Here is a 20246-nt window from a genome sequence, read left to right on the forward strand (position 1 = left end):
CTCTGTGCTCTCCCTTCCCATTCTCTCAAATTAATTAAAAAAAAAAAAACCTTAAAAAAATAGCCCACAAATCACAGAAACTTAAAATGACAAAGTTTCTTTCTCTGACCTCAGAGACCAAGCTAGACAGAGCAGACACCAGCTTTAAGTATTAACAGTTATAGGGACATAGGGAAAGAGACGGTAGAAAATTATGCATTGGATTTTTAAGCTTATAACATTTCCCTGGTCAAAGCAAGTTGCATGGATACATTCAACTTTAAGAAAGCAGAGATGTGCAATCCAACACAGGTGGATACTGGAAATATTTAGTAGAGAGTGCTAATACCACTTCAGATTACTTATAATTCCCTGAACCTACCATTTAACTTATTTCTTTTTTGTTCTTGAAAGAATGCCCTTGTCAATCCTTATGTATCTGGATTTCTACCAGTAAATGCTACCACCTTTCTAGAATATTTCATAACCTATGTTATGTAACTCTAGATTTGCTTGATCTAGATTCATTTCTAGATCATCTTTATCCATTGAATATACACATATATGTAATGTTTATAGCATCCAGACTAATATATTTTAATTAAGAGTTTACATTTATCTGACTTTCATCTACCTCTTCAAACCAAAAGATGATGTCTTCCTTACTCATCTAAATAATCTTAGCTCCCACCATGGTGGTTGGTGCCAGTAGTCACTAAAAACAAGGTGTCCATAAAGGTCCTTTTGCAGTTTGAATTTTTAATAAATTTCTTCTTCTTTGTGAAATATGATAGAGGAGGAATTTACTCAAGATTCAAAAAAAATTGTGAAAGGTTCATTTTTTAAATATATTTCCTTTATTTTCTAGTTAATAAAGTCCTATGTTATGTTAATTAAGCCTCAATTCAGTTATTGAAAATGATGTTATTTAAAATGATGGTGGAGGGATGCCTGGGTGGCTCAGCTGGTTAAGTGTCCGCCTTCGGCTCGGGTCATGATCCCAGGGTCCTGGGATAGAGCCCTACATCGGGCTTCCTGCTCAGCGGGGAACCTGCTTTTCCCTCTCTCTCTGCCTCTACCCCTGCTTGTGCTCTCTCACTGTCACTCTCACTCTTTCTCAAATAAATAAATAAAATCTTTTAAAAAATAAAAATAAAAAATAAAAATAAAAAAATAAAATGATGGTGGATATGTTGAAAGCAAAAAGATCTACATCCTCCTGTCTAGCTGGAAGAGAGATGCACACAAATAGAGTAATGCAATAAATGAAGATATTATCAAGTAAGCCCTGATATGGAGAGGAAGAATCCTTTAACTCTGCCTAGAGAGGTCGGGGAAAGCTTCCCAGAGGAGATGCCATTTGAGCTGAGTTCTTAGAAAAGATAAGGGATATCCAGATGAGATTAGTAAGGGGCAATGGTAGGGGTAAAAGCCACAGCATCAAGAAATATGTGCTACTTTTAAGGCAAGTCACTGAAATACTGAACAGATTATTTAACATTTCTGTGTCAATTTTCACATTTGCAAAATAAGATTGTACCTATCTGCCAAACTCAAATGGCTGTTATAAGGGTAACAACTGTTATGAGGGTAAATGTGAGGTTATATAAGAAATTGGAGAGCATCATGAAGATGTAAGATGGAGACCTTGAAGGGTCAGTGGAATTGGGATGGGTAGAGGGAAAGGGGCTTAGGACATACAAGATGATAAGAATGGTGTAAGCAGACTCCAAGGAGAAAAGTCAGTTAGGTGAAGGAAAACTGATAATTTTGGCAAGAGTGGAGGATAGCAAGTTAAAATTCAAACACTAACCAATAAGGTGCAAGTATAGAAGTCTAGTTTAGCAGAAAAACAAAGCTGGTTGACTTAATATGGCTCAATATTTTTTTGTTGGGAGAGAAGGGAAGCAAATCTAGAGTTACAGAAATGATTCAGAGTCCAAACTGGGGCAAGCTTCTTAATGCTCAGTGTACTCCAACTCTACCCTTTAAATCGTGCAAGGCTATCACATGTGGCCCTCAAACAATATGCATATAGGTTAAACGTAGATATATAATTTAGCGGTGTTAAAAAATGAGAGAGAAAGGGGATGTGATAAATTGTAACTCAAGGCAAAGAGAGAGACACAGAAAGAATTTTCTACAGTGTGATTTTGAATCAATCAGGATGTCTTAATGGAAACCCAGATTCAAAATGATTTAAGTAATAAGGAAATGTATCACATATAACAAAGGAGGGCAGGCATCAGAACTGGTTGCTCATGAATGTCAGTAGCTCATGAATGTCATGGAGATTCTAGACTCTCTCTCCACTCTGTTGGCCTTGGTGTGTTGGGTTTGTCTTATGTTAGTTCCTCTCTTTGGTAGCAATATAGCTGCAGCAGTTTCATGGGGAATGGAATTTCCATGGATGGCTAGGACCAATCATCTGGAGTAGAATATGTGCTGGGGAACAAAGCTTAAAGAAAGTTACATTGCTATCATCATCTGATTGCTCAGGACAGGGTTGGAAATGTGGTGGACCATGGCCCAAGTTATTCTTGTGGATGTTTTGTTTGACTAGTATGGTGTTAAAAAAATTGAATGAGTTGTTTACTTTTATAAATCAGAAGACTTTATTTTTAAAAATCATATTTCTGCATTATCTTAAAGAATCCAAAGGTCTAGCTAACTGTGCCTGCGTTCCACTTAGCTAATGCTGGGTAGAGTACATCAGTTACTTCCCCTTTAGAAGAGCATTCCAATTCTAATTTACTAGAACCTCATCATTCCCTAATGCATTATAACCTAGTCTGCTTTACTCAAGTTACCTACTGAGCCTTTCACTGGGGAAATTATTCCCAAAGATTTTTAAGAGCTCTGTGCTCTTTTGTATCCATAAACGTGTCTCCTGTAGGCATTTGTCCAAAGGCTCAAAAGAATAGAAGGCAAGGACCACATCTAGCTGGAGAGTGAGTCTTTGCCAACTCCACTGTATTAGTTGAGTGACTTTATTAACTTAAAATTTTCATAACATATAATTTAGCAATTGACACCTGTCCCCAATAGGAACGTTACAAAGATAAATAGCTTAGCTTCAAAGGAAGGAAGGATATGTTTTATTCATATTTTATTAATGAAAGTATTCCTTCCATATTTATGTTTGAGAGAGCCAAGAACCAAATAATTTTTTCTATAAGGTTTTCAGTTAAATATTAGTCACTCTTACCTTTTGTAAAACCTAATTTAGTTCAAGGATATTGTCTGTTGGTTGTACTCTTGAAGTATGTTTACAGAGTAGCTATATTACTTACTAGTTGTATCCATCCAATGATGTAGCCATCATTGATTAGGCAAAATTAGATAAAGTTTAAAAGGAATCATTAAAAAGTGAAAATTGGATTTGTAATATTTTCTACAGTTATAATTGTTAGAGAAAAGAAACAGCTTTCAACATTATAATAAAGCTTCTTTAATTATAAAATATTTCAAATATAGAAAAAGAGAGAGAATATAACAAACACGTATGTATCAACTCCCCAGGCACCATATTTGCTTCAAATTTTAAAAATTATTTTTTTTAAAAATCAATCATTACAGATACAGTTGAAGTTCTCTGTGTACATCTCTTCAATCCCATTTCTCATTATAAATACCCAGAAATAATAGCCACTACAATGAATTTGATGTTTATCATTCCTATACACATTTGAAACTTTTAAACCACACATATAAATCTATAAATAATATATTGTTTTGCATGTTATACAATTTTATAACCATGGCATCATAATATACATATTCAGCTGAAACTTGCTTTTTCTCAACATTGTTTTTGAGACTTACCTACTTTAATACATGATACTGTATTAATCTTAAATAATGTATGTTAAGGTTATATGCAAATATCACATTATTTTAATTCATTCTCCTACTGATAAAGAGAGTTTTTTTATGTATCAGTTTGTTGTACTATTGGGGGTGCATATGAATAAAGCTCTGCCTCAGAACATACCACATGGTATTGTTACTGTGAGAAGCAGCTCAATCACAAACCAAACTTTCTTTTGTTGAGTTAGCTTCTTGTGACTTATAATTGGACAGAGGGAATCACAGTAATTATAAATGTCAGATGCTTAAAAAGTATAGAGGTATTTGAAGGAACCCATACTCTATTAAGGATAAATACTGATTTCTTTTTACCCCAGAATGTCAAAATACATTACTGTGGACTCGGATAGTTTTTCAAAAATGTCTGAATTTTGGATTTAGCTCCATAATTTCAGTGGAGTTCAGTAATTGGTTTCTGGATTGGTAATATGATTTTACCATTGGATGAGCATAAATATACAAAAAACCAGGCTCATTTTTCTTTTTCAGAACTTAGAAAATGTGACAAATTTCAGATGCTGAACCAACATTAGATTTCATAGCATAAAACTAACATAGCATAATGGATATAAAGCTCATACTTCAAACCACTAATTTTCCCTAATTAAATCTAAATATATATGATATATTGAAATACCACTCAAACACCTCCTACCTGAACTTTGGTTTTAATCATCCCTGAAAGAGAATGCCTATTCTGACTGTCCCTTCAGTGATACTCAGTTTCTTTTTTTTTTTTTTTTAAAGATTTTTTATTTATTTATTCATGAGAGACAGAGAGAGAGAGAGAGAGGCAGAGGGAGAAGCAGGCTCCCAAGGAGCAGGGAGCCCGATGTGGGACTCGATCCCAGGACCCTGGGATCATGACCTGAGCCCAAGGCAGACGCTTAACCATCTGAGCCACCCAGGCGCCCCAGTGATACTCAGTTTCAATTGCTCTGGAGGTTGACTGTCTATCTTTTAGAGTCCTCAAATACTCTTTGTAATCCATATTAGTCTCATGGTGACCAAGTTGTCTTCATTTAAGTTGGCTGATACATCAGTTAACCTAAATTAAGTTATTCTATGGTAATAACCCCTAAATCGAAATTACTTACAGGAAGGTTTCTTTCTCTTCATGTTATTTATCAATTGCAGTCATCTTCAACTTTGTTCCATCATACTGGGACCCAGGTGAAGGGGCATCGCCTCTTTGGGACATGCCATTCTTGTCATACAAGGAAGAGAGAGATGTTAGAACTAAGTAATGACTATTAAAGTTCCTGCTCAATGTGGCACTCATCCTTCCTTTCATATTTCATTGAACAAATTAAGGCAAAAGGCCAAGCCTGCCATTCAACAAGGTGAGAGGTAAAGTCCTCCCATTGGAAGGGACATAAATATTTGGGAACGGTAATTTGATTTACCACAGAGGTTATTTTTATTCTCAAGGAGGTATCCTTTTGATTGACTTTTAGAATATTTATAAAATCATTTTTTTAGGTTTTTACTAATCATACAAGCAAGATTTTCTTATCTTTGAGACGGGGTTTAGTCCAATTTAATATTTTCTATTACACTACCAAAAATAAGAATTAAAATTACTTTGAAAAATCAATAAATATCTAGAGAACTCATGCATATAATTGTGATCTAAGTATAACCAACATTAACTTTATAAACTGAACTAATTGAAATCTTTACCATACCATGCCAAATGAAGGAAAATAACTGATTACCACCCCACTCCTGTTCCAGCCATCAGGAGACCCACAAAAATAATTTCATGTAGTTAATATTCTGGATGAGACCATTCAAGTAGTCTCTTCAAATCTGATGAAAATCTCTCTATTTTTGTGTGATGTTACAAGGAAGAGAGGTTTAATTTACATAGGTGGCAATTAACAGATTTTTAGATTTAATTATATATGACATGCACATTTTCTTTTTAATCTAGCAATTCTTCTTTCTGTAGTAATTTTTAACAGTTATTTGTAAATAGTTGGTATCTTGGGCACTGAGCCCCGCTTTGCTTAATCTTACTGTCTTTGCAGCAGTCTATTTCTATTTTAAGATACTTTGGTAATTATTGGTTTGTTTTCTAAAAATGGAGTAAATGATCTCATTTTGGGGAGCTAACTTCTTCTTAAATGATGTTTTATGATTAGATGGTTTAAAACAACTCTGGCTTTTCGATAACAGATGTGACAACAAAATCACACTGCACAACAAATTTTATTCACTCATGGAATAATAATAATATTATTTATAGCTAGCACTTATAAAATGCTACTGGTATTGTTCTAAGTGGTTTACATATATTGATTCATCTAGTCCTCACAACCCTGTGAGATAAATATTAATATTATCCCCATTGCATAGATGAAGGATCTATAATACCTACTTTAATACAGATCTAAATTCAGCTTTGGAATAATAAGTCATGGTTGACAGGATTTATCAGCAAGACTAGGAAGTTGGCTAGTTAAAGCAGGAAACCAACAGAAGAAAGGGAAGTAGTAGCAGAAGCTGTTTAGAGGTTTCCTGAATCTTACTCTATTCTCTTAATAGAAGAATTTCAAACAAACAACTTAAGTCAATTCTTTTAAGCTGTTAAGCAAATTATTTTCTACTAGCTTTAGGTCAACAAATCATAACCTTTTAGTTCTTGTGAAAGGCAAAATCTGGAACTTATACATAGGTTACATTATGATCTTGAAACATTAGCTTTTTTTAATCTTCAAAGGAACTCAGGAACTCAGGAATTGTTTTTCTAGTTAGAACAGAAACAAAGTGCATAAATTCCAATTTTCCTTCGGATGGTTCATTACCTTCTCAATGGCTATGGGACCACAACCTATTGTGGGATGACTGCACTTAATATAGTAGCAAAGAGGAAGTCTATGAGTAACTCTGACAATCTAGCCATCTGTTAATCTGGAGACCCATTTTCTATTTGTAGATATGTTGGTGGACTATTGTACGCGTATAAAATGTTTTTATAGGGATAGATTTTGTTTTATATGATGATATAATATAACAGGTAAATAATTAATGGAAATAGTAATTAACTCCAATTCATGGTTACCCAGTTGTCTTTGATTTAAAAACAACTGAAGATTAAAAATATTATATAACATAAAGGAATCAAATGAGAATATGAATTTTATTTATAGTAGTTTTAATTTGCTGTCTATAACTTTTTTGTGGTTTTCACAAAGGGATTAAATTTCATCAGACTCTAAGTTCTTCTAAATGTTAGGAGTAACATGTGTCCATTTTTATAAGCTCATCCCTGAAAGTAGAAACTCTAGAAAACAATCCATTACTAGGTTTGCTTTCCATATTTGTTAAGTATACTATAAAGTATTTAAACCTTTAAACATTAGAAAGAATTTTCACTTGAAAATTAGAGAAACTAAGAGAAAAACCAGGAGGAAAATAATAACTGGATTTGTCAATAGCCTGGATGTGGTTGGGAGAAAGGAGACAGTCAAAACTGATAACCAGTTATACCTAAGAGGTCATACAGTATTCAGGTTTATGCCATTGGTAAATCAGACTGGAAAGGTTAGGCAGAGCTGGTATTTGTTACCTTTCCTCCAAAAGTTGATATTCCTTTTCCTGAATATATTATTATTTTGACTCTTCAAATTTTAGTGACAGGTAACATTTAAGTAGTAATAAAAGCCCTATAAATAATTTGCAATTGTCTTAACTTTTTTTTAAGGCAATTAAGTGATTTATACATGATAGCTTTTTCCAGGTTCTTCCTGTGAAATAGCAGACAGAAAAAATTTAAACATGGCAAGACTGACATGTCAAAGGTCACATAACCTTTAGGTACAGCCAGATTTCCTATTAATCTAGTACTATATTTTAAGACCCATTAGATTACTAAATCTGGTGATCAGTTAATGATGTACCTGACATACATACTGTTTCTTAAAAATTATCCCATTAACTTTTGTGGATCTATGCATTTAAACGTAATTCTTTCGAGAAATCTTCTAAAACCCTTTTGTCATGTTGTGCAGTGCATAGGTAGTCTCAGAGAAAAACTCAAGAGTTTATCAGAATCTTGGCTCTTTTTCCACAGGTCCAAAGGATAAATGGATAGAGTGATACTAAGCTGAAACCATTTAAAGAACCAGTATTCGGATGCACCTATTTTAAAATGATGAAGCAGCTTTTAAAATAGAAAAGTATCCAAAATTTTGCTTTCCAGCAAACTAGTGTTAAGGGAATCACTGCTGTCCAAAAATATTTTTGAGATATCAGTGTACATTAAAAAAATAATTTTTTAAAAGGAAAGCAGTCGTATTCTGGAATTTCTCCCTCTCTTCACCCGAGCCAGATCTCCAACCCTCCAAATGGCTAAGTCGCATAGCTGAAAGGATTTTGCTCATTTTTTCCAAAACACTTCACATCTGGGTAGTGGCCAACCATGGAAAGTTTCAAGTAAATGTAACATTTGGGAGGGAGACGAGGCTCGTCTGGGGCTGCTTCTCTGGACCGCGGCTACCAGAGGTGTCGCCTCACGCCCTTACCGGATAGCCGGGGCCAACTGCAAGCTTGGACCAGCCGACCTCCGACGGCCCAGCCAGACGCCAGCTCCGGCCAACCCCGCCGACTGCTGGCCACTCGGCTGCAGGGGCTCTTGCCCGTCAGTCTCCCCAACGGGTTCGAAGCCCCAGAGTCCAGGAGCCAATCCGTTTCGTAAATGTCGAGACCCCTGAGTCCCCAGTTTCCAACTAGCGCAGCCTCGCGGTTGGCAAAGCGAGAGGGAAGGGACTAAGCTAGAGCTCGGCCTGGCTCCCACGCCTCACACGTCAGTTTGGTTCCCCTCCCCACCCGCCTGCCCGCCACTCCCCCGCCCGACTCTTCGCGCACCCGGCGCGGAGAGAAATTTGACTGCTCCAGTCACCAATCAGAAGAGAGGTCGAGGATATGAGCCAATCGGAGTGGGGAAAAGGGGTAGGACGCGAGCGTCCTCCCGCCCCCGAGAGGGTGAGCGCGGAATGTCTCCGGCCCTCCCCTGCGCCTCAGTCTCAGTGCGGAGTCCTCGGCGGCGTGAGGAGAAGCGGTCCGGGTAGCCTCGGTGGCGCGGCAGAAGCTGCGGGAGCCGGAACCGAAACCACACCCACGTCGCTGCTCCTGTCCTCCTTTGCCCTCTCGGCGTCCCACCGGAGACCGCGTTACCGGAGGAGAGCAGCAGCCCACTCCCCGAGCATCCTCCCCTGTCGAGCGGGTGCTGACAGACCCAGCGGCATGATGCGACTGCTAGGCTCGGCGATGCTGCGGGACCTGCTCCTGCGGCCTCCCGCCGCCACCTGCGCGGCTCTGAGGCGGGCACAGCCCCTCGCCACACAGTGCCGGCGTCCCCAAGGCGGGGGACAGGGGGCCGCGGGCCCAGCGGCCGCCGCGCGACTCTACCCGTGGTGGGGCGGGGGCGGCCGGCCGGCGGGGCCCCTCGCGCGGGGACTGTCTAGCTCCCCTTCGGAGATTCTGCAGGAGCTGGGCAAGGGGGGTCCGCAGCAGCAGCAGCAGCAGCAACCCGGGGCGTCGCCGCCCGCGGCCCCGTCGGCTCCCGGCCCCAAGGACGGCTCCGGGGAGACTGACGCGTTCGGCAACAGTGAGGGCAAGGAGCTGGTGGCCTCAGGCGAAAAGTGAGTGTCTCCGCTAGGCGGAGGAGCCCTCCCCCTGCGTGGGGCCCTAGCGCGGGCCCGGGAGGGGCCTGCGGTGGGGCGGGATGGGAGCGGAGGTTCGAGAAAGAGAAAGAAAGAGATGCCGGGCGGCCTGCGCAGTCTGCGCCATGTGATTAGGTCCGGCCCCGCCCGCGCCTTTTCCCTGCCGGCGCCCCTCCGCTAGGCCCCCACTTCCCTTCCCCGCCCCCGGCGCGGACCGCCCGGGAGGAGCCGCGGAGGGGCCGGAGGGGCCGGAGGGGCCGGCCTGGTCCCCCGCCCGGGAACTGCGGCTGCCTGGCCCGCGCCGTGTGCTCCGCTCCCCGGCTGCAGCACCTGGCCGCCTGCCCAGCTCTCCGTGGGTGATGCCACACGAACATCTCCACCGAGTGACATTTAGGAGTCGGGTGTTGAGCATACCCTGTGCCTTCCCGACTCCTGACTCGTCGCTTTTCAGGCTCGGTTTCCTCTCTAAGCCAGCCCTCCTTCGATCTCTGCCACCATCTCTTTAGAAACCTAGCGTGGCGGAATATTCTTAGTATTTCTGGAGTGGCTCTTTCAGGCGTGGTGTGAAGCCATCTGGGGCACCGGAAATAATGTTTTCGAAACGAGATTAGGAGGAAAAGAGTCATGTGGCCGAGATGGGCCACGCAGTACAAGACTACCTGTTTGCAGTGGGGACCAGCTTTGGCCTGTCTGATGTCTTTCATGAGATGGGCGAATTTTTAAAAATAAAAATAGCCAAGATGAAATGTGACTGGTAAAACACTATGAAAAATCCGAGTTATGTAGCTTTTGTGACTTAAATAGTGATAGAATGTTAAGTCATCTATGCCACACAGTTTTGACTTAAAACGAAATCGTTTTTTCTTACACAATATGTGAAGCAGTTTCTTAGATATTTTGTGTAATATAAATGGACCCAAACTTGGTTTTCCCAATGTGGGTAAAAATATTTCTGTATGCTTTCTTTATACTTTACTACTTTGCTGACATTTTACTGACATTATGCGACCTCTTTTGCTTCCCCGTGGCTTATGTTACTGTCTCCAGCCTCAGATCACCTTAAGTCAAACTGAAAGTGTCGTTTGATTTTTATATTTTCAATCTCAGGCCCGCTTAACGTTTCCTGTAATTGAAGTTGGCACCTTCCTAAAACATTCCAAGCTGAAGTTTTCCCAGACTGAAAAATGTTACTTAAAAAAAAACACACTTGGGTGCTTGCTTCGGCAGCACATATACTAAAAAAAAACACACTTGGTGATGGGCAAAATTTGTGGTATTCTGTGATAATGGTTTTGTGCCGCAAAGTAGAGTTAGGACCATAGGCAGGTCATTTAACATCTTTAGTTAGATGATTTAAATCCCTTCAGGGTCTAAAAAGCTAGACTTCTGTTAAATTTCTACCTCTCTCATGTTTTTTAAGGACTAGCATGTGTGTGCTTAATCTCATCTGGTACTCTCTTGTACCTTATCATCTGGTTTACCAGGCCTGGAACTAATTTAAATACCTGAGCCCAGAGTTACAGAATTGCAAAATGCAATTGCTAGCATTTAAAAGTTGTCCTTAAAGGCTATAGGATGGGAGCAGCTTTCTATTGAAAATGTCTTCCAGTCTGTGTCTCTTCAGTGGCTTTAGTGTCCCTCTTTTTTTCCTTTTTGTCAGATAGGAAATTGAGCTCAGAAGTTTCTAGCTTCTTTGCGTTCAGAATAAGAAATTATCTCTTAGCCTTAACTTTGAAACACTTTAGTTAATACTTACTGACAACGATACATAAAAATTGTCCTGTACTATATCCTAACCACCAAAGAAAACCGGTCTAGAGAGGGAATCCTTCAAGAATATTTGCTCAGATGCCCCGGGAGTTTGAATGACCAATAAGATAATCTTGTTTACCTTAGTTCAAAGGAGTTTATTTTTCTGCCACCGAAGTTTGGAGTAATAGCTAGACTGGCTCAGGAGCAATCCAAGTATATGATCATCCTGAGAACTTTCAATCAAGGATTTAAAGAGTGAACCCCAGCTGCCTCCAATCCAAATATAAAGTTGAAGAGCACTGGCCTCAAGATTGCCAAAAAATTTTTAAATCATACTAAAGATTCGAATTCCTGAATGATCTGGTTTCCAAATGTAGCTTTCCTCCTTTGACTCCTTCCATTTTGCCTTTATGTGATAAACATTTCTCTCATTCTGGAGGGTAAGCTTCCAGTTGATCCTGTTATCCCTTTCTAATGCTCAGCTTCCAAAGCATAGTTCATCCCTCAGTCAGCAAGCCATCTGGATGCCAACACTCAGGACTCTGCCAGGTTTTATGGGGGATTATTAAAAGAAATAACCATGTGAAAATTAAATGAGTTGACATTTTGTAAAAGGCTTAGGACAATATTTGATATGTGTTAAATACTACATAACTTTATTAAATAAGGAAATTGCTTCATTTATTGTAAAACATGACAAGGACATTGGCCTTTGAATTTTAGGCTCGCACATGAGAATTTTCTTTTGGTTTCTTAGTTTCCAGAAAAAATTTCTCTTGAGAAATTATTGTACTTTTTATATGAAACTATTTAATTTGCACTGTTTATCTTTTTGGCCTGTTTACCAGTAAGCTCAGAGTGAATTTAATAACCATAGCAATTTTATTAATTAACAGGGCTGAGATATTTCCTTTTCCTCCTTTACTTGGTCTGACTATATTTTATTAACCTTACCGTATTATTTTCTGGAAAGAGGTGGGATATAAGCAAGTTAACCTACTTATCTTATTTCCGTAGTCAAGTTCTTTGAACTAGTGTCACCCTAGGCTATGCCATCTCCTTCAACCAACTTCAGTCTGGTCTAGATTCCTGATTTAGCTTAAGATTTTATTACTATCTTAAATATCTTATAGAAAATGTAATGATCTTTGCCCAGTTTTGACTGTAGTGCACTTAATTTTTGTTGCTATCATTTCATCATTTTGAAAACCACTTGGCTTGGCTCTCTTCGTTTTTTAAATTGTTCTCTTTGCTTTCCTGGCTCATTTTTGGATTTGCTCATTGAGTAAACCCTGAGGCTAAAGCCTTTGCTTCTTTCCCACTTGTCTGCCTTCTCAACAGCATATGTCTTCTCTCAGCTTTGACTCTCATGGTAATATTTCATCTCTCATCCACACTCTTTCCTCACATTTATCTCTACATATTTGATGACCCAAATTTAAAATCTGTGCCCCCATATTCATTCTTCTGTCCCATTTCAATCTATTTTGCATACTGTTCTGAGATTAATTATAGAGTTTTAATTTCAAACTACCACTCTCCTTCCAGAATACCAGTACAGGCTGGGAGTGAGCATTATATCAAAATCACAGACCATGCTGCAGCATTCAGTATTCTTGATCAACCTTAATGCCAAATGCTTGCCCAGCATGGACATTTTATCACACTGTTCTCCATCAAGCATGCCATGCTTCATTTCTGTAAAGCTCAGAAGTGGGCATCCTGTCTTAATGAAGAGTCCCTGAAAAAGGCTAACAGGTGGGGATGAGGCACATTTTTGTTAACCTTTTGTTTGGACATTTTATTGTTTAATTAGGAAGGAAAAAGGTATAACAGAGAAGGACTAGGCTGGGAACATATCAGCACATGTATGTTCTTTAATAAGCAGGTAATTCATACAGGGTACAATATTGACAATACAGGAAACAGTATTCCATTAAAACAAGGAGATCATTTTTCCCCTATCAGATCGGCAGATGTTAAGTTAAATCAAGTGATGTAGAGGGTTAGGGGAATAGGAACTCTTACACTGCTAGTGGAAGTATAAATTAGTTCAGCTATTTTGGAGGGTGGTTTGGTAGTATCTGTCAAAAACTGCATACTCGTGATGCACTTAGTAATTGAATGTTTGCTCATCTGCATGAAGTCATGGCATTTAAAAATATATTTTAAATTAAATGTGCATATAGTTAAAAATATATCGGGGTGCCTGGGTGGCTCAGTCGTTAAGCGTCTGCCTTCGGCTCAGGTCATGATCCCAGGGTCCTGGGATCGAGCCCCGCATCGGGCTCCCTGCTTGGCAGGAAGCCTGCTTCTTCCTCTCCCACTCCCCCTGCTTGTGTTCCCTCTCTCGCTGTCTCTCTCTGTCAAATAAATCAATAAAAAATCTTAAAAAAAAAAAAAAAAATATATATATATATGTATATATATATTAAGGGGCACTTGGGTGGCTCAGTTGGTAAGTGTCTGTCTTCCGGCTCAGGTCATGATCTCAGGGTCCTGGGATCAAGGCTCTCCTCCCCCACCTCCCATGAATGCGACTTCTCTCTCAAAGTAAATAAAATCTTAAAAAATAAATAAATAAATAAATATATATATATATATATATATATACACACATATATATATATATATATATATACGCATATATATATAAAGTGAAAGAGCAAACAAATATTTTCAGCTAGCTTCGGATTGTGTAACTTATTTTGGTAGTTAATATTTATTAAATGGAAAGTGAGGGGCAAAGAATCATTGAATCATAATGCTGTAAGAATTAAATCTCAAAGTAAGATCAAATGCCTATGCATTTCAGCAAACGCTGAATTGGGCCTATACAACAGTATTGATAATGAAGTTGAGACAGTATTTGGCAGATACAGATCATTTTAAAGTGAAAAACCTCTCTGAAATAGGTGACAAATTCTGTCATCCTTTAATAATGCATTTGCTTTTAATTTGTAAAAGTGAACATGTTAACAATTCACTTAAAATCAAGATTGAAAGTATATTTAATTGGGGGATTTCGGTGAACCCCTCTGATTTTATTTGTGATTTTCTCTATTAAAAATGTTTTTCTAGATTACAGTTAATCCGTGAGTTTTAGTCATTCTTTTAATGACAAGTCATAACATACACCATAACATTATTTGCTGTCTGATATTTATATTAAACCACATGCATCTATTTAGTCATGGATATAACTGTGGTAATTTGTAATTAACAAACTACATACTGCTTATTAATTTTTAGATGAAGTTCACTGAAAGAGCATGAATTAGATCTCGAACTTTAGTTTCTTTGAGTTTTAGCTTCTTTTCAGGCTTTACTGTTTACAAAGAAGTCTGCCTACTCAAAATCAACTAACTCAGGAAATGACTACCAAATTGAATTCAATTTTTTTTATGAGGCAGTAGGTAGGGAAAAGTAATGGGTAAGAGGGACACTATTTTAGTCTGAAAAAGCTAAGTGTCATCTTGAAGAGAACTTTGTTGAAAACATTTGTGAGTTTGAGTTTTAAAAGATTTGAAATAAGTAAAAAAGATATACTACTTCCTTGTGATTATGAAGTGAAGAAAAATTATGGCTGTAGAAACTAAAAGTCTGATTGTAGGTTTTGCATTCTTTGAGGAGCTCAGTCTTTAAATCCTGTATAAATCAAGGAGTTGTCTGTCTGCCTTTTCACCTTTTAAGTCATTTGCTAGTAAGAGGAATGCTTAAGAAAGTTGAGTGAACAGATATATTTGTAAAAATAGTTACTAATTGTTGATATCTCTAAGTGAGAGCTTTTAGGTAGACACTATGATTTTATCCTGGGATCTACTCAGGTATAAAATTTTGGGGGGAGTGCCTGGGTGGCTCAGTCGGTTGAGCGTCTGCCTTTGGCTCGGGTCGTGATCCCAGAGTCCAGGGATCGAGCCCTGCCTCGGGCTCCCTGCTCAATGGGGAGTCTGCTTCTCCCTCTACCTCTCCCCCTGCTTGTGCGCGCTCTCTCTCTCTCTGTCAAATAAATAAATAAAATCTTTAAAAAAATAAAATAAAAATTTTTTGGTTATGAGACATGGTACATATGACTAATTATTGTACTTGGTGATTTTTCTGGCCACCTACAATGTAGTACGAGCGTGTTAATGTGTCATTTTGGCTTCCTTTGGGAAGTATTCTCTGGTTGGTATGTAACACTGCTTACTGATTTCTAAAGAAACATTTATAGTGAAAGTACTAATTTTAAAACATGGAGCTATTGATATTGCATAATGGACAATAAGTTGATAACTTTCAGGATTTGCATATATATTTTTGCCTTCTAATTTCCATTACAGACCTCTAAAGTTTTTTTTTTTTTAGATTTATTTATTATAGAGGGGGGAGGGGAAGAGAGAATCTCAAGCAGATTCTGCACTGAGTGTGGATCCCAATGAGGGCTCCACGCGGGGCTTGATCTAATGGCCCTGACATCACGACCTGAGTGAAAACGAAGAGCCGAAATACTTAACCAAGTGCGCACCATGGTGCCCCTAAAAAAGATTTTATTTATTCCTTTGAGAGAGAAAGAGAACAACCTGGGGGGAGGGATGGGGGAGAGGGAGAAGCAGACTCCCTGCTGAGCAGGGAGCCCTCTGTGGGGCTCGATCCCAGGACCCGGAAATCATGACCTGAGCTGAAGGCAGATGCTCAACCTACTGAGCCACTCAGGTGCCCCTAAAAATATTTTTTTAAAAAAAGATTTTATTTATTTATTTGAGAGAGCACAAGCAGGGGGTGGGGCAGAGGGAGAGGGAGAAGCAGACTCCCCACTGAGCAGGGAGCCCAATGCGGGCCTCTATCCCAGGACTCTGGGATCCTGACCTGAGCTGAAGGCAGATGGTTAACCAACTGAGCCACCCAGGCACCCCTAAAAAAGATTTTTAAATTGTTATCTTCATGAGGGTATTCTGAGTGACATAGGCACTTAGGATTCTTGGTGGGAGTTCTTAAGAGTACAAACTTTTTAAGAACAGTTTTTAAACTGTATGACACTTTAAATATATTCATACATTTTTAGGAATCTAGGCTGAGTTGTAGAAAGATGTATTCACTAATATTTTTGACATAGTATTATGCATACTAGAGAAGAATGGAGAAAAACTTGTGTTCAACATTAGTGGAATGGTTAAGTAAATGACGATATATACATCCCTATTAGAGTCTCTTATTCAGTCATTTAAAATGTATACAGTTACTTTTGGGGTATAAGAAAATGGTAAGCCAGAAGTTAGAATACAAAATTTTCTACGCAGTATTATCTTAAGTGATCCTTAAGCTTTAAAAATAAAAGCTTAGAAAAAGTATCTGAGGAAAATAAACTGAAATGGTATCAGCAGTGGTAGTTTGTGAGAATGGGTATGTTTTTCCTCCCTCTTTAGAGTTACTAAGATTGCTCATTATGAGTACAGTTGACCCTTGAATAATGTAAAGGTTAGGGGTGCCAGCCTCCCCTCGCAGTCAAAAATCCCCTGATTTCTCCCAGAACTTAACCACTAATAGCCTACTGTGGACTGGAAGCCTTACCAATAACATAAACAGTCAATTTAATACATATTTTATTATGTTTTATGTATTATATGCTATATTCTTAAAGTAAGCAAGAGAAAAGACTTATTAAAATCATAAGGAGAAGAAAATATATTTACAGTACTGTACTGTATTTATTAAAAAAATCCACATATAAGTGGATCCACATAGTTAAAACCCATGTTGTTCAAGCGTCAACTGCATATATAACTTCTGTAATTAGAAGAACCACATCTGTTAAATTTTAAAATTGTGAATCTCTACTTGCTGTATTAGCTAACCTAATATCCTGTTTCTGGTACATATAACAGGAAGTACCTACATTACATTAAAAAGTTAATAAAAAAGATCATGAGTGGATTTGTACAGCTCTTACTTATCAGCATTATCCAATTGTATTCACTATTCGCAAACATCAAGCTTTTTTTTATTTCTAAACTATTCTTGGTGTAAGTCTCCTTAGAAAATGTTGCATATGTTTTGCTACAGTAAAAAGTTATAATGAGTAGAGTTTAACATTTCTTGTTCCAACTTAGGTTTTACCATAAGGGAGGTAGCATGGCTATAGTGATACTCTCAGGCAAGTGTTGGCAAACTTTTCCTCTAAAGGGCCAAATAGTACATATTTTTGGCTTTGCATGCTATCTGGTCTGTGTTAATACTATTCAAATTAGCTGTTATTAGCAAAACTGTCATGAACAGTAGGTAAATGAATAGGCATGGCTATCTTGCAATAAAACTACGTACAAAAACAGGGGGCACTGCTATAGTTTGCTGTTGGTGGCCCCAGCACTAAACTGTATTTAGTTGTGTAATGTGTTCTCTCATATTCTGACTGGTTCTACTTTGAATGAGTTTGTTCCTTTGTGGATTTTTGTATCTTGTGTCAGCTGCTACATCTTGTTCCTGTTCTTTATGTCTCCACTTTGGCTATTTTCTCTTATTCTCACCTTCCATACCTAATTCACTTTAGCTTTTAAAAAAATTTTTCCAATAAAATGCATATAACATAAAAATTTTTTATCTTAACCATTTTTAAGTTTACACTTTAGTGACATAAAGTACTCTCTCTTTTTTAAAAGAATTCAGATAATTAGGCTTTTGTATAAAATGTGTGAATATAGATCGTGTGTGTGTGTATGTGTATTTATATCTCCTGAGTGAGTTTATAGTCTTTAGTATAGGAATTTAGGAGGACATCTATGTTAGCAGCTTAAAAATTGAGAATTAGATTTGGAAGTGACTTTAAAAACATCTAATTCTACCTCATTTTATATATTTTATAAGTTCGCCACATATACTAAATGGCCTAACTAAATGACTAAAGTTCATACAATATTAGGACTTACTTTGTTTTTTTATCCACTATTAGATTAATAAAATACTGTACCGAATTGATTACTTTCTTAGGTACAGGATTGGAGGAGACCTTAAAAACCCATCTCCCGGGGCGCCTGGGTGGCTCAGTCGGTTAAACATCTGCCTTCGGCTCAGGTCATGATCCCAGGGTTCTGGGATCCCTGTTCGGCGGGGAGTCTGCTTCTCCCTCTCGCTATCCCTCCCCGCCCCCCAATGAATAAATTAAAAAAAAAATCTTAAAAAAAAAAAAATCTCCCCAGCTGATGTTTTTTCCTCTTCTGTTATACTCCCTGAAAATTGTTACTCATGTCTGCTTGAATACTTCCTTGACTGGAGTTCATTCCCTTAGAATATAGCACCTTCCATTTCAGAGCTGAAGTCTGCCTTACATTAACTTCTACTTACATATTTTAGTTATTTCAAAGACATCATTTCTAGAATGGTATTAAAGTGATTAAAATAACAATTCACATAATATCTGTATTTTTACAACTAGAGTGATTTATTAAAGATACTTGACTGAAGAAATAGGTGGTTGGAAGGACTAATAGAGTTGGACATCAGGGACTTGATCTGCCCAGGTCCTTGTCCTCCCCTCAGAGACCAGGAGACTGCCCCCCACCCCGCCCTGTTAAGACTTCTAAAGTTGTACATGTGGACAAATTGCCATCAGCTGATATGGACAGCCTGGCCACTTCCTCACATAAAGATGACTTTGGTGCTGCTTACTTTGGCATGCTCTTGAGTAAGTTTCAGTAAAGTCCAATCAGAATAGCAGCCCTATTTTAATACAATCTCATCCTCACTTTGTACAGGATGCATTTTTAACAAGGTTGAACAACAGTTTAAGTATCTAACGTAAGTAATTCCCCTATTAACATTTTGGTTAGAAATTCTTCAGTATGTAAGGAGTCGTATTTTTCATTATTCTGAATAAACTCCAGGTATTCCTTCTAAAATGAAGGGCTAATAACTGAGCGTAGTTGGTGTGGTATACTGGGAAGTATCCAGGACTAGAAACCAAAGACCAGCTTTCCAGGACTAGTCTGGTCCATCCACTTAAGAATTGTGTGACATTAGACATGTTGCTTGGCTTTGAGACCAGAGTCTTTATCTGTAAACCTTACTTTAGCACATAGGGGTTTTAAGATAGCAGGAGATCCTTTCTTAACAGTAAAGCCTTAAAATATGTAAGGTTTTGTTTTTAAATTCCACCAATAATTAGCCTTGGGGCAAAATGATTTGGAGAATAAGCAGAATTCATCACCTTGTCAGACTGTCAGACTTATAATGATACGTGGTCAGCCCCCATCAGTTCAACTCTCAACCCCATAGGTTTATTTAATTAATTAATTTTTATTGAAGTATAATTGACATACCATATTATATGGGTTCCATGTGTACAACATAGAGATTCCACATTTGTATGAATTGGGAACTAATCACAATCAGTCTAGTTACCATCTGTCACCATACAAAGTTGATGCAATATTATTGATGGTGTTCCCCATGCTGTAAGTTACATCCTCATAGCTTATTTTATAAAATAAGTAATTTTGTACCTCTTGATCCCTTTCACCCAATTTGGTCCCCACTGCCCAACCCCTTTCCCCTCTGGGAACCACTGCTGTTCTCTGTATCTGTGAGTCTCAGCTGGTTTAATCTGCTAATTTGCTGGTGTTGGTGGACAACTATTACTATCAATCAGATTACTTTAAATTCAAAATGATAAACTGATTTAAAAACAACTCCATTTTTTTTTTAAAGATCATTGCTTTAAAATGACAACGTAAGTAAAAATACCAAAGCTTTCTTTTGTATTGTTAGTGGACTTTTTTTTTTTTAAACCTAGTTGGGGAAAAAAGTTTCTGATTACCTGATAGGTTTACTGTACTATACTATGCATTCGAGTTACATGGAGTTGCCCCCTGCAAAAAAAAGAAAAAAAAATTGAGGAAGGTAATACACCAGTCTTGAAGGTTTATAGTTTAGAGAAGTCAGGTAATATGAAATCTTATTTAACAAAGATAGGACAATATAGTTGATTTCAATTTTTTTCTTCTC

The 20246-nt window shown here is 38.1% G+C and overlaps 1 protein-coding gene and 1 long non-coding RNA gene across 15 annotated transcripts in view; one reads left to right on the plus strand and one right to left on the minus strand.

Moving 5' to 3' along the window:
* The window catches only part of LOC144381642 (uncharacterized), a 201364-nt gene extending 191278 nt beyond the window's left edge, over positions 1–10086 (minus strand). For 11 of the 12 annotated variants that reach the window (XR_013447293.1, XR_013447292.1, XR_013447287.1 and 8 more), the window contains exons 1-2: positions 8379–8679; positions 4947–5056 (exon numbers count right to left, since the gene is read on the minus strand). This is a non-coding gene — a long non-coding RNA (uncharacterized LOC144381642). Of the gene's footprint in view, positions 1–4946; positions 5057–8378; positions 8680–9932 lie in introns of those variants that run through there. The other variant, XR_013447290.1, reaches the window with a different exon arrangement.
* Positions 8875–20246, plus strand: part of GLS (glutaminase) — a 79997-nt gene continuing 68625 nt past the window's right edge. For all 3 annotated transcript variants that reach the window (XM_036065517.2, XM_036065522.2, XM_036065529.2), the window contains exon 1: positions 8875–9497. In XM_036065517.2, the coding sequence (XP_035921410.1) occupies positions 9100–9497 (398 nt within the window). In that variant the 5' untranslated portion in view covers positions 8875–9099. The remainder of the gene's footprint in view (positions 9498–20246) is intronic.

Source organism: Halichoerus grypus, chromosome 4, assembly GCF_964656455.1.
Source record: "Halichoerus grypus chromosome 4, mHalGry1.hap1.1, whole genome shotgun sequence".
NCBI lineage: Eukaryota > Metazoa > Chordata > Mammalia > Carnivora > Phocidae > Halichoerus > Halichoerus grypus.